Source organism: Talpa occidentalis, unplaced genomic scaffold, assembly GCF_014898055.3.
Source record: "Talpa occidentalis isolate TD23 unplaced genomic scaffold, MPIMG_talOcc4v2.1 talOcc4.7, whole genome shotgun sequence".
NCBI classification, from domain to species: domain Eukaryota; kingdom Metazoa; phylum Chordata; class Mammalia; order Eulipotyphla; family Talpidae; genus Talpa; species Talpa occidentalis.
In genome coordinates, this window is record NW_023605083.1 from 91,697,382 (window position 1) to 91,709,419 (window position 12,038).

The 12,038-nt window shown below is 50.0% G+C and overlaps 1 protein-coding gene across 1 annotated transcript; it reads left to right on the forward strand.

The window, feature by feature from the left end:
* The first annotated feature begins 397 nt into the window (after positions 1-397).
* WRAP53 (WD repeat containing antisense to TP53) lies at positions 398-10,856 on the forward strand. The gene is made up of 10 exons (XM_037492035.2): positions 398-1,092; positions 1,257-1,355; positions 1,620-1,731; positions 8,540-8,628; positions 8,824-8,914; positions 9,014-9,146; positions 9,676-9,884; positions 10,083-10,186; positions 10,343-10,477; positions 10,600-10,856. The coding sequence occupies exons 1-10, from the start codon at positions 695-697 to the stop codon at positions 10,793-10,795; spliced, it is 1,566 nt and encodes a 521-aa protein (XP_037347932.1). The 5' UTR covers positions 398-694; the 3' UTR covers positions 10,796-10,856.
* The last annotated feature ends 1,182 nt before the right edge of the window (positions 10,857-12,038 follow it).

Below are 12,038 nucleotides of genomic sequence, written 5' to 3' on the forward strand. Positions count from 1 at the left end.
TACTATCTGAAGATAGGTTCGTTGCCTTCAATACCCAGCCTTAGGAGGGAAAAGACCTTGTTTACTATATCACTGTTGTATTTTTCCAGTGCCTAATACAGCAAGATCTCAGGAATATTTACTGAATGAAAAGAAATGGAGGTCTGATGAATTTGGCGAGCAAGATGCAAGGCGTTCCGGACGCGTACAATCAAATATAGCCCTAGCGCCCTCTGCAGATGAGGGGCGGGAGGAAGGTGCTTTAAGAATGACCACAGCAGCCGGCAGGGGGCGCTCAGGCTCTGCTCCCCGAGGCCGACGCTTTCAGACTACAACTTCCAGCAGCCACTAAGAGCCCCAGGGCTTGCTGGGAACGGTAAACCTTGACCTTACGTTCCTGCCCCGCTCTTCTAGTGGGTCGCCCGCGAAATCTGATCCGGGGTGAGGAGGTCCAATCGACAGGTGGGCCCAAATCCCGCGAGAGCGAGCGGCGCGTAGCGACCGACCCGGCTCGGGAACGCCGAGCTGTCCACATGGGCGTCCGTCTCCCACCCCTCCCGGAAGAAGAGAGGCGCTGGTGGGTTTCTCCAGCCCCGCGGCCCGAGCTGCGCGGGCTTTGAAGTCATCTCGGCCTCTGCGCCCGTCACGCAGCTGGTCGCCAGCGGGAGGGAGGCTGCCTGACCGAGACCGAAGTCTGCGGCTCTTCCTCTGCAGTATGAAGACGCCGGAGGAGCCACTGTTGGCTCCGGACAGCCTTCCCTCAGACCAGGCTCCAGCTGCAGCCCATCGCTCTCCTCAGACTTCCCCGATGGATAAAAACACGGACCCTGAACTGATACCACCGCCACCCGATGGGGATGATCCGTCCCGGATATCCCCAGATCCCATCACTGGCTCAGCTGTATCTCAGGAGCTGGAGGAGAAGGACCCAGCTTCTTCCTCCACCCCCCTGGAAACAGCGCCCACTGAGATGAGCCCTCGAGCCCAGGAGCAAGAACTTTCTGAAAAAGTGAGTCTTCCTGCACAAGAAACGAACAGGCCAGCGTTGGAGCCTGAAGAAGCCATGGAAGAAGGTGTGTCTGAGGAACCCGCTCCTGAGGATGAGGGATACACGTAAGTGATGATGGCGGCTGACCCAGGAATCTGAAGAGGTGGGAAGTTGTGAAATGTATAGAAGTGTGAGATTTATCTTATGTGCCAATTCTTAGTTCCACTTCCCTGGCCCTTTCTCTTTGCGTTGATGAGCCAAGCTTGTTGTCTTCCCACCTTCCTTCCAGCACTTGGAACTACAGCTTTTCCCAGATACCTCGGTTTCTCAGTGGTTCCTGGTCTGAGTTCAGCGCCCAACATGAGAACTTCTTGAAAGGCTGTAAGTGGTAAGTAAGGAAAATGGGGCAGAGTTAATCACTCCCAGAATTTTCACCTTATGACACCCCAATTATTTGGAAGAAGAATCCAGAAGAGGTGGGAGGAGTTAGAATACCTTTTAGGCCTGAGCTTAAATTTCATTGAGAACCTTGTGTCTTTCACTTTTCCTTAAAGACTGTGGAGGTTTATCTCCCCCACGGGTAGGCTCAGCCTTAGCTCTACTCTTGAAAAATACAGGTCTGCCCAACTTTGTATTTCTTTCCTAATCCTAGGGCCCCTGATGGTTCCTGCATCTTGACCAATAGTGCTGATAACATCCTGAGGATTTATAACTTGCCCCCAGAACTGTACAATGAGGGGGAACAGCTGGAATATGCAGAAATGGTAAGGGCCAACTGCCCCTTTGCCTGACACTGCACATGGAAGTAATTCTGTTGGTGGAGAAAACAGCCATTTCCTGTTCAATGACAGGCCTTTTCTTCACCATGAATGTCCACAGGTAGCATTTTCTTTTTTTTCAAAAAGATTTATTTATGCATACAAGAGCTGGGGTGCAGGACAGAGGTGCAGGGGGGTGACAGGATTCACCAGAGATAGAGTGGGGAGCAGAACAGGCAGATCGACTGAAATACACTGCTGAGGGGAGCAGCGGGCAAGACAGGAGAGGTCTGCTGCACCATGTGGGTCACCTCCCTGGGCGGGGATCAAATTCATGCTGCAGTGGCTGCGGATACCTTCATAGTGCTGTCTTTTAAATTTTTTTTTTTTTAAGATTTTATTTATTTTATACGAGAACTAGGGTAGAGGCCAGAGGCGCGGGAGGGTGAGAGGATTCACCAGAGACAGAGTGGGGAACAGAACAGGTAGACTGAAATACACTGCTGAGGGGATCAGTGGGCGAGACAGGAGCTGTGCCATGTGGGTATCTCCCTGGCTGGCTGGGAATCGAACCGGTGCTACAGAGGCTGCAGACAGCTTCTCAGCCCCATAGTGCTGTCTTAATCCCTTGCGCCATCAGGGAGGCCTCTCACAGGTAGAATTTTCTATCATGAGTTCTGAAGTTATATAAAGAGGTGTTTGTCCATTCTTTATTCAGTAAAATGGGTTTTCTACAAAAGACTGGTGAATTGCTCAATGATAGTATTTCATTGACTTAGAGAAGTTTATTGAATGTCAGTATGTCAGTTAGTGTGTTTGGTGCTGGGATAAAGTGGTGAATGAGAGAGATGAACTGATTTGCTTTCTTATGTGGGATATAGACACATATGTAAACAATAAGCAATCAAGATCATTGCAGCTTATAATAAATGCTATAAAGGGAAATAAACAGAATGAGGAGAGAGTAATTGGAAGATGCCACTTTAGAGTAAATGCTCAGAGAGGGACTTTCTGAAAAGGAGACAGTTGAGCCAAGACCTGAAGAATGATAAGAGATCAGTCATATGGAAAGACATGGATAAAACATTCCAGGAAGAGGCAATGATATTGTAAGACCCAGAACTAGGGGCCTCCCTGGTGGCGCAGGGGTTAAAGACACAACGTTATGAAGTTGTCACCAGCTACTGCAACACAAGTTTGATCCCAGGCCAGGGAGGGGACCCACGTAGCACAGCAAACCTCTCCTGTCTCACCCATTGCTCCCCTCAGCAGTGTATTTCAGTGGATCCACCTGTTCTGCTCCCCACTCTGTCTCTGGTGAATCCTCTCACCTCCTGCACCTCTGGCCTGTACCCCAGTTCTTGTATGCATAAATAAATAAATCTTTAAAAAAGAAAAAAAAGACCCAGAACTGGAAAAGAGCTTTGTGTGTCAGGGAACAGAAAGAAGGCCTGTGTGCCTGGACTAAATCCAGCAAGGGGAATGTGTGGAGAAGATGGAGAAGGCTAGCAGTCACATCATGTTGGCACATTTGGAATCATGTAGGAAGCCATTTCAGAGCTTTAAAACAGAAGAATGACATGATGACTAAAGTTTCGGTTGTGGCTAGGCAAGAGTGAAATCAGGGAGACTCACTTGGATGTGTTCGTCACAGTCCAGGTGAGCTATGATGGTGTTGTGGGCCAGGGTGGTGTCAGAGATGGACAGATGTGGGTGGATTTGAAGGATATTTTGTAGAAGTTGTGGTTCAGTTAATGTGGTGGTTCAGGGAAGGAAGCAATCAAAGGTGATGGCCAGGTTTTTGCAGCCAGGTGGTCTGCCGTACAGTTGACTGAGAGGAGGAAATAGGGATATTGAGAGTCATTGGGACAAGTTAGGGGCTTAAAGGTACATTAAATATGAAGTGTAAAGCTAATGGGAGAAACCAGGGCTGGGGGTATACTTTGGAAGTGGAGAGTGTGTTGATAGCATCTTTTGAGAGCAGATTCGGTTTTAAGAGAGAGGGTAGATGGGGAAGGAGGAGGCTCAGGCGGAGCCCTGAGTGCCCCAGTGTATGGAGGTGGAGTACAGGAGAAGTGACAAAAGTAGAGGCAAAGAGTCATGTCTGGTGCTGTGGAGAGGGAGGTAAATTTAGAGTATGACTGAAGAAGACACTAGTGACCTTGACAAGAGTACTTGGTGAGGAGTGTTGGAGGCAGAAGTCGATTAGAGTGGGTGGAAAAGGAAGAACTGGAGTTCTTTGGAAAAGTTCTGTGAAAGGGAGCTGAGAACTCACATGATGAGTGGAGGAAATATGGTGCCAAAGAAGGGTTAATGGGGTGCTTCCGTGGTATCAGGAATAACCCAGTAGATTGAGAGGAATTGATACTGTAAGAGAAGGGAGGTAACAAAGACCCTGAGTGACTGAGTTAAGATAGGATCCAGAGCACGTTACAGAACTTGACTTTGATGGATGTGGAATCCAGTTTCCTTCCTGTAGGAAAAAGACAGAGGATGTGTTCAGAGGCAGTTGTTTGGTGCTTGGAAGACAGGATGTCTTGTTCTCTTGGCTTCTCAGTAAAGCATTAATGGAGGTTATCAAGTGAAGGAAGAGAGCAACAGGAGGTATGACGTGAGCAGTCCCGGGAGGTAAAATATCAAAACCGCCAAGGAAGCAGGCAGTACTGCCTTTCTTGGCACCGTGGCCAGTAGAAATTTGTTGCCGTCCATTTAGGGTGAGATCTGTTAGTATGGATGTGCGTTTTCTCCCAACAGGTTAACTGACTATAGTTTTTTTGTAACATGAAGATGACGATATTACCACCACTTCATAAAGTTGTGAGAATTAGAAGAATTAATGTAAAATGCTGAAAAGAGTGCCTGGCGTGCAGGAAGTATTCAGAACACACAGGTGGTCATTGATATTGGTTGACTTTGAGCATGGGATAGGAGGATAGTCTGGTTGGGATTTGCAGGGAGAGAGATACAGCTATGGATATTTTGAGGGGTCTGCTGAGGAATGTGTATAACTGTTGACAGGAATAAAAAATGGTCAGGAAATGGATTATAAATATGCTTTCCATGAAGAAGAATGATTGTTGTGGTAGAAAGGAGCAAGTGGACTGGATCGGTCAGAGGTGGTAGGCAGAGATTTCTGATGATGAGGTCAGGACTCGATTATGGGAGCGTGTGGCTAATGTAGAGTGAAGGCCACAGCCACGGGTGCTGAGCAAGTCAAGGAATGGCAGAGGTCACGGTCTTGGGTGGAGCCATTCATTCTTTCACTGATTCATTCATCCAACAGATTTTTGTTGAGCACTTTGCATGTTGAGCCCTGTTTTGGGAACAAAACAAACAAAAGTCCCTGACCTTGTGAATCTTATATTCTAGTGTGGGAAAATCACAAAATAAATATGTATCTGATAAAAATAAATCAAGGGGGCCTCCCTGGTGGCACAAGAGGTTAAGACGCAACCTATGAAGCTTCCACAGCCTCTGCAGCACGAGTTCGATTCCCCAGCTGGCCAAGGAGCAACCCACATGGCGCAGCAGACCTCTCCTGACTTGCCCGCTGCTCCCCTCAGCAGTGTACTTCGGTCAGTCTGCCTGTTCTGTTCCCCACTCTGTCTCTGGTTAATCCTCTCACCCCCACACCTCTGGCCTGTACCCCAGTTCTTGTGTGCATAAATAAATAAATCTTAAAAAAAAATAATCAGGGAGGAGGATTTGGGGCCTGGATTATACTTTTTAAAAGGATGGTCAGGGCAGACCTCACCATAAAGGAATCTATCATCTGAGCAGACCGCCTGAGGGGAGTATAGGGGTGCACCAACCAGATATTCTGGGGAAAATTATGCTGGACAGAGAGACTGTGAAGTTCAAAGTCTTGGTGGAAGTGAGTCACCAAGATTAACAGGAGTTATCTATGGGGAGTGAAACCGGAGATCTCGGTGAATGAGGGAAGGAGATAAAAAGCACAAGGGAGCTAGTCTGATACCAGGAACTGCAGAGCAGCTGGAGTTTGGGGACATGGAAAGATTTGGAAATGGCAGTGGTGAGCTTGTGGACACCCACCCCCTGTCTTTGTGGGTTGTACTGGTGAGACTGAAAAACAGTTGAACCTGAGAGTGCCACAGGGTCAACCAGCATCAGGCAAGTCCAGGTAGGTGAAGGGAGGAAGATGATAAATAAGGGAGCTGTAGATGCTAGGGCAGGAATCTCGGAGGATTTGAGGGGAAGAGCGTGTGCTTTGGGCTGAGTCAGTGTGCGTAGTGGTGGTGTATGGGCGGTGGTGACAGAGGACTCAGAGACCAGAGCTTCTCTAGTATGCGAGGTTAGTGGGAGTGCGAGTCTCAATGACTTCCTTAAAGAAAATGGGGCTCAGTTCCAGGGTAGTGCTGAATGCTTACCTGACACGCGGCTCTGTGGGACTGGAGCGGCAGACAGTTCTTGTGCAAGACGGAAGGCACTCTGAGCCCTGGTTCGTGGAACAGAGACCTGGGGTGTCTCAGGGCCAACTGGGGGTGGCACAGCCGTGTTGCTGAAACAACCTCCATTTACTCAGGAAGACTTGACTTTGCCTGATGATTGTATATTGAGTGTTCGGGAAACATTAGTGAGCAAGATAAATGTGATTGTTGCCTTGGCAGGCAGGTATGTTGTAGCCTGAGGACACAGAGGCTATGGGAACATGGAGCAAGGAACTTTGCTCGGCTTGAAGGGTCAGGGAAGGCTTGGGGGGGGGGGCGGGGAAGAAGCATCTAAGAGACCCAAAGGATGATAAGGATTCGGCCAGGAGGATTGGGGGAGGGTGCAGGGCTTGAAAAAAAAATATTCCAGACTTGGAGATGAGTGTTCTCAAACCTACAGCTTGAGAGTGTAGTGAGTTAGCGCCTTCTGGGAACTGAGAGTCAGATGGTGGGATGTGGAGATTTTAAAGACAGATAGAGACAGGCGCCCTGAGAGGTAGATACAGGGTAGGTGCCTGGTAAGGGAAGTCTTTGTAAGGAGATTGGATTTTATACTGAGGGTAATGTGGACTCACTGAAATGTGTTGAACAGGAGAATTCCAGTTGAACAAAGTCTATGCCTCGAAGTGGTTGTGGTGTGGAGAGTGATGGGCAGATAGGAGTGCGTGCGGTGCAGGGGGGCCCAGAGAACGTGTAGAGTGCTGCAGAAGTGCTCACAAGGAGGTAGTGGCTTTGAGTGGAAATGAATGGGAGTGGACAGGCTCTAGAGAATTCTAGGAAGTAGAACTGGCAAGATTTAGTCTTAGGTGGGACCAGGAGTAGAGAGGGAGTGGGGAGCTAGAGCTCAGATTTCAGTCCTAAAAACTGGGTGTGGAGCTCAGGAGGAACAGCAGGTTTGAAAGTGGCACATGCTGGGTCTGTTATAGACCCATAGAGTTTGAGGTATCGTGGGATGTCCAGGTGGGATGTCAGGCACTGGATACGTGGTTCAGAGTGCAGAAGTGAAAACTGAAATCATAGCTCAGCGATGTCACCTGAGGGCTGGCAAGTGACTGATAAAGGACTGGTACCCAGAGGATTTAAAGAGTCCCTTCAAATTGATAAGAAAAAGACAACCACCTACTAGAAAAAAATGAGCACAACTTATAAAAGGGTGTACTTAAGGGCCTCCCTGGTGGCGCAAGGGGTTAAGTGCAGTACTATGAAGCAATCTGCAGCCTTTGCAGCATGGGTTCGAGTCCCGATTGGACAGGGAGCAACCCACATGGGGCAGCAGACCTCTCCCGTCTTTCGCCTGCTGTTCCCCTCAGCAGTGTATTTTAGTAGATCCGCCTGTTCCATTCCCCACTCTGTCTCTGGTGAATCCTCTCACCTCTCTGCTTCTGGCCTACACCTCAGTTCTTGTATGCATAAATAAACAAAATAAATCTTAGAGGAAAAAAAAGAAATATATGAGAATGATAAAGTCAGGGTATTCTTTACCTTCAAGGGAAGATTTCTATAGGAAAGAGGTTTTTATTGTATGTGTGTTTTAAAATCCCCCCCTTTTTTAATATATAATTTTTTTTAAAGATTTATTTTATTTATGCATACAAGAACTCAGGCAGCAGTGGCTGACGATAGCTTGATAGTACTAAGCCTTAACACCAGGGAGGCCCTATAATTTTATTTATTTGGTTTTTTTAGTGTAAGTGAGTTTTTTTTAAATTTATGCATACAAGAACTGGGGTGCAAGCCAGAGGTGCTGGGGGTGAGGGGGGTGGTGAGAAAATTCATCAGAGACAGGGTAGGAAGCAGAACAAGCAGATCCACTGAAATACACTGCTGAGGGGAACAGCGGGAGAGGCAGGAGAGGTCTGCTCACTATGTGGGTTGCTCTGGCTGGCCAGGGATCGAACTCGTCCTGCAGTGGCTGGTGATAACTTGATAGCGCTATCTTTAACCCCTGAGCCACCATAATTTTATTTCTTAAGCAGGGTGGAAGACTCACGGGTTTGGTTTTGTTTTCAATACTTTGCATGTTGAACTGTTTAATCATTTTTTTTTTAAAGGACCAGATGGCACACTGTAGTTACATAGTCAGTATTCATATCATTGCTTGCTTCTTTGTCTCTGGCTTGGGATTTTATTTGTTTCTTCTACTTGTATTTAAAAACCAAAAGGATAAACCTGTGTGGCTTTGGTGACCCAAATCTGACACCAGAGTCTGAGCTGACCCTTTAACACTGCGATTGAGAGTCTGTTCCTCTTTACCCCATCTGCCTAGTGAAGTGCCAACAGACAGTTTCGTTTTGCCAAAGAGCTGCTCGAGGGGGTCTGCCTCCTTTTCCTGCCAGTGACCCAGGCATTCCTGCCTCTCTCCCCAGGCCCCTGTCCTTCGGATGGTGGAAGGCGACACTGTCTATGATTATTGCTGGTATTCTCTGATGTCATCCTCCCAGCCAGACACCTCCTAGTAAGTGATGTCCTTTGCCCTTGTTGAGTCCCACACAGCTTTAAGGGGACCTTCTACTTAGAGTCAAGGACTTCCAAGGGTCTTCGGAAGAGGACAGGTTGGTGTGGCCTCAGATGTGAGCTGAGAGGGCTGGTCAGTTGGCTTCCTCCCCTTCCTTTAACAGCACCGGGGCCTCAGTGTTGGTGTCTCTCTCAGCGTGGCCAGCAGCAGCCGGGAGAACCCCATTCACATCTGGGATGCGTTCACAGGAGAACTCCGGGCTTCCTTTCGCGCCTACAACCACCTGGTACGCACCTCTGCCCAGCCCCTGGCCTGCCCTGCCCAGCTCTCCTTCCTTGATGACAGCGGAGGCTTTGGCCTGTCCTCAGCCTTCTTCTGCCCCCAGGATGAGCTGACTGCAGCCCACTCGCTCTGCTTCTCCCCGGATGGCTCCCAGCTCTTCTGTGGTTTCAACCGCACTGTGCGGGTCTTCTCCACGGCCCGGCCTGGTCGAGACTGTGAGGTTCGAGCTACATTTGGTAAGCACCTGTGCCTCCAAGGGAGGGGGAGAGAGAAGGGCACTGTCATGTGCAGGGTGAGCGGGGGGACCGTGTGTGAGCTGGGCGCCATGGAGACACATCATCCTCAGGATAGCCGTGGGAGTCAGGTTGTGCCCGGTGGGCACTGGAGAATGCAGACTCAAGGATGGGACAAAGCTTCCCCAAGGTCAACCTATTGGGTAAATAGCTGGTTCAACCATGGGCCTATACCTCGTGGCTATGCATATTTAGTCTCCAAAATCTTGATAACTGTAGGAGATTGGCGTTTAACTTGACTCCATTTTCTTATAAACCTTCAACTTTCTGTTCTTTTAAGGCAAAGTTGGGATTTGAGAAGAAAAAAGTGGGGGTTGGGCCTTAAGTCCTTTGTGGGGATAGAAGGATCTGGGGAGCAAGGTCTTTGTCCTGCTTGTGACAAATGGGGTTGGGGAGACATTGAGCTCTGAGACAGGAGACAGGTGCCCCTCTGACTAGCTGTTCAATGTTCTTCCCCTTTGTTCCTTTTTAGCAAAAAAACAGGGGCAGAGCGGCATCATCTCCTGCATAGCCTTCAGCCCAGCTGAGCCCATCTATGCCTGTGGCTCTTATGGCCGTTCCCTGGGTCTGTATGCCTGGGATGATGGCTCCCCTCTTGCCTTGCTGGGAGGTCACCAAGGGGGCATCACCCACCTTTGCTTTCACCCCGATGGCAACCGCTTCTTCTCAGGAGCCCGCAAGGTAAGGGTCATGTCCTGAGATCCCAAAGCAGGTGGGCAGTAGCCAGGAGTGGGGCTGAGGTCTAGCATGTGTTGGGAGATGGACATGGGAAAAAAATAAGCCTAAACTGAAGGAGGGCCTGTAACCCTTGAGGGAAGCAGGGATGTCCTTGACTCTGGCAGAGGAGAGGGATGGATTCCCTCCGTTCTGTGTCTTTAGGATGCCGAGCTTCTGTGCTGGGACCTCCGGCAGCCGGGTCATCCACTGTGGTCCCTGCGTCGAGAGGTGACGACCAATCAGCGCATCTACTTTGATCTGGACCCGTGAGTGACCAAGAGTCCTTTCTCCCGGTGGCCCTGATACCTCCAGAGATGTCAGAGCCCAGCTGTAGGGTCCTACCCCTGGGTGTGATGAGCCCTGAGGGATTTCTGCCTTAGGGAAGATGCCCAGATGCCAGCAAGCCTTCCCTCTCTCCCCAGGACCGGGCAGTTCCTGGTGAGTGGCAGCACTAGTGGGGCTGTCTCTGTGTGGGACACCAGCGGGGCTGGGCCTGAGGGCAAGCCAGAGCCAGTGCTGAGTTTTCTGCCCCAGAAGGACTGCACCAATGGAGTGAGGTCGTCAGTTATTTTCATAGCTCTTGGGGCTTGAGGGTGGAGGGGGCCCTGAGTGAATCCCTCAGGGAGCAAGCATCCTTATCAGGGTGCTGATACCACCCCTCCCCTGTCTCTCCCTCCAGCTTGCACCCTAGCCTGCCTCTGCTGGCCACTGCATCTGGTCAGCGTGTGTTTCCAGAGCCCACAGAGAGTGGGGACGAAGGGGAGCAGGAAACGGACCTTCCTCTGCTCTCCATGCGTAATATCCACCTTGAATGTCAGCTTCAGCTCTGGTGGTGTGGAGGGGAGTCAGACACTAGTATCCCTGATGCTCAGTAGGGTGGGAAGGGACAGAAGGAGGGGGGCAGGTTTACATTAAAATGTTTTCTATGATACCAGAGTCTTCCTGTCTCTTTGGGATGACAAATGACGGAGATGGGGGCCAAGAGGGGGACTAGTGGCCTCCCTTGTCCAGTGGCAGCAGGGATTGCCATATTATTCCTGAAACCTGGGTTGGGGGTGGGACTAAGGCAGGAGCCAATGGGGTTATCGAACTGGGTGTGAAGTCGAGTGGGGGTGGGACTTCATGCCATTGACTGGCTGGTTGCTAGGCAACTTGGTAAACTGAAGGGGGGAACCTGTTTGAAATCTCACTCCCAAGGTGGGGGCACAGAGGTCAGTGTGAGTGTGGCTGAGCAGGAGTGGCAGGAGCAGTGTGTCAGACTGGCGGGTGTGACTGTGAGACTGCAGACAGTGACAGACAAGACACCCGCTCACTCTCAACACTATTTACCATCATCCAGCAGCAGAGGGACCATTACTCAGCTCTGAGGGAAGGGGAACTGGAGCACTCCCTCCCCTCCCCTGGACTCCCCCAGGAAGCAGGCGACTGAGTAGCCAGTCAAGGACACACATGAAAGAGTAAAGGTGCTGGAAAAACAGAAGTCACATTCTGAGTTCCCCTAGATTGGGGGGGAGGGAGGCTTTCAAACAGCAGCTGTCACTGGTCTCCTTGTTTCTCCATTTATCTGCTCAGTCTTTTTTTTGGGGGGGGGGGCTGGGCAGTGAGTATGTTATTTCAAGCAATGACTCCTCCCCCTCACGTACACCTTGCCAAATACTGAAAGAGGGTGTGTGCCCTAAAGATACTGTCAGCAGAGTTGATTTTTGGACCTCACAATCAAAGGGAAGGGACAAGGGACAGGAGGCCCAAGATGGCTTGAGAGGGGGAAAGAATGGCACTTCTACCCAGAGGTGCTGAAAGTGAGGGTTCTTACACCCAAAAAGGCCAATCCTCCTCCCTTCCCCCAGGATAATTGGAAACAGCCCTTCCGGCTGAATGTGGATTTGGGGTTGTAGGTACTCACTTTCTTTCCCAGCCCTATTTCTCCTCCCCGCCCCCCCCCACCATCCAAGCAGGACCCAAGTTTAACCCCTAATCTTGCGTTTCACCCAACCCCCAGATAACAGCAAAAGGTCCAAGAGGTGTGACAAAATATCCCACGAGTGGGAATTCGGCGACCCAGGTTTGGTTTCTGGCTTCCCGTACGTGACCTTGGGCAAGTCACCGGCCTCCCTGAGC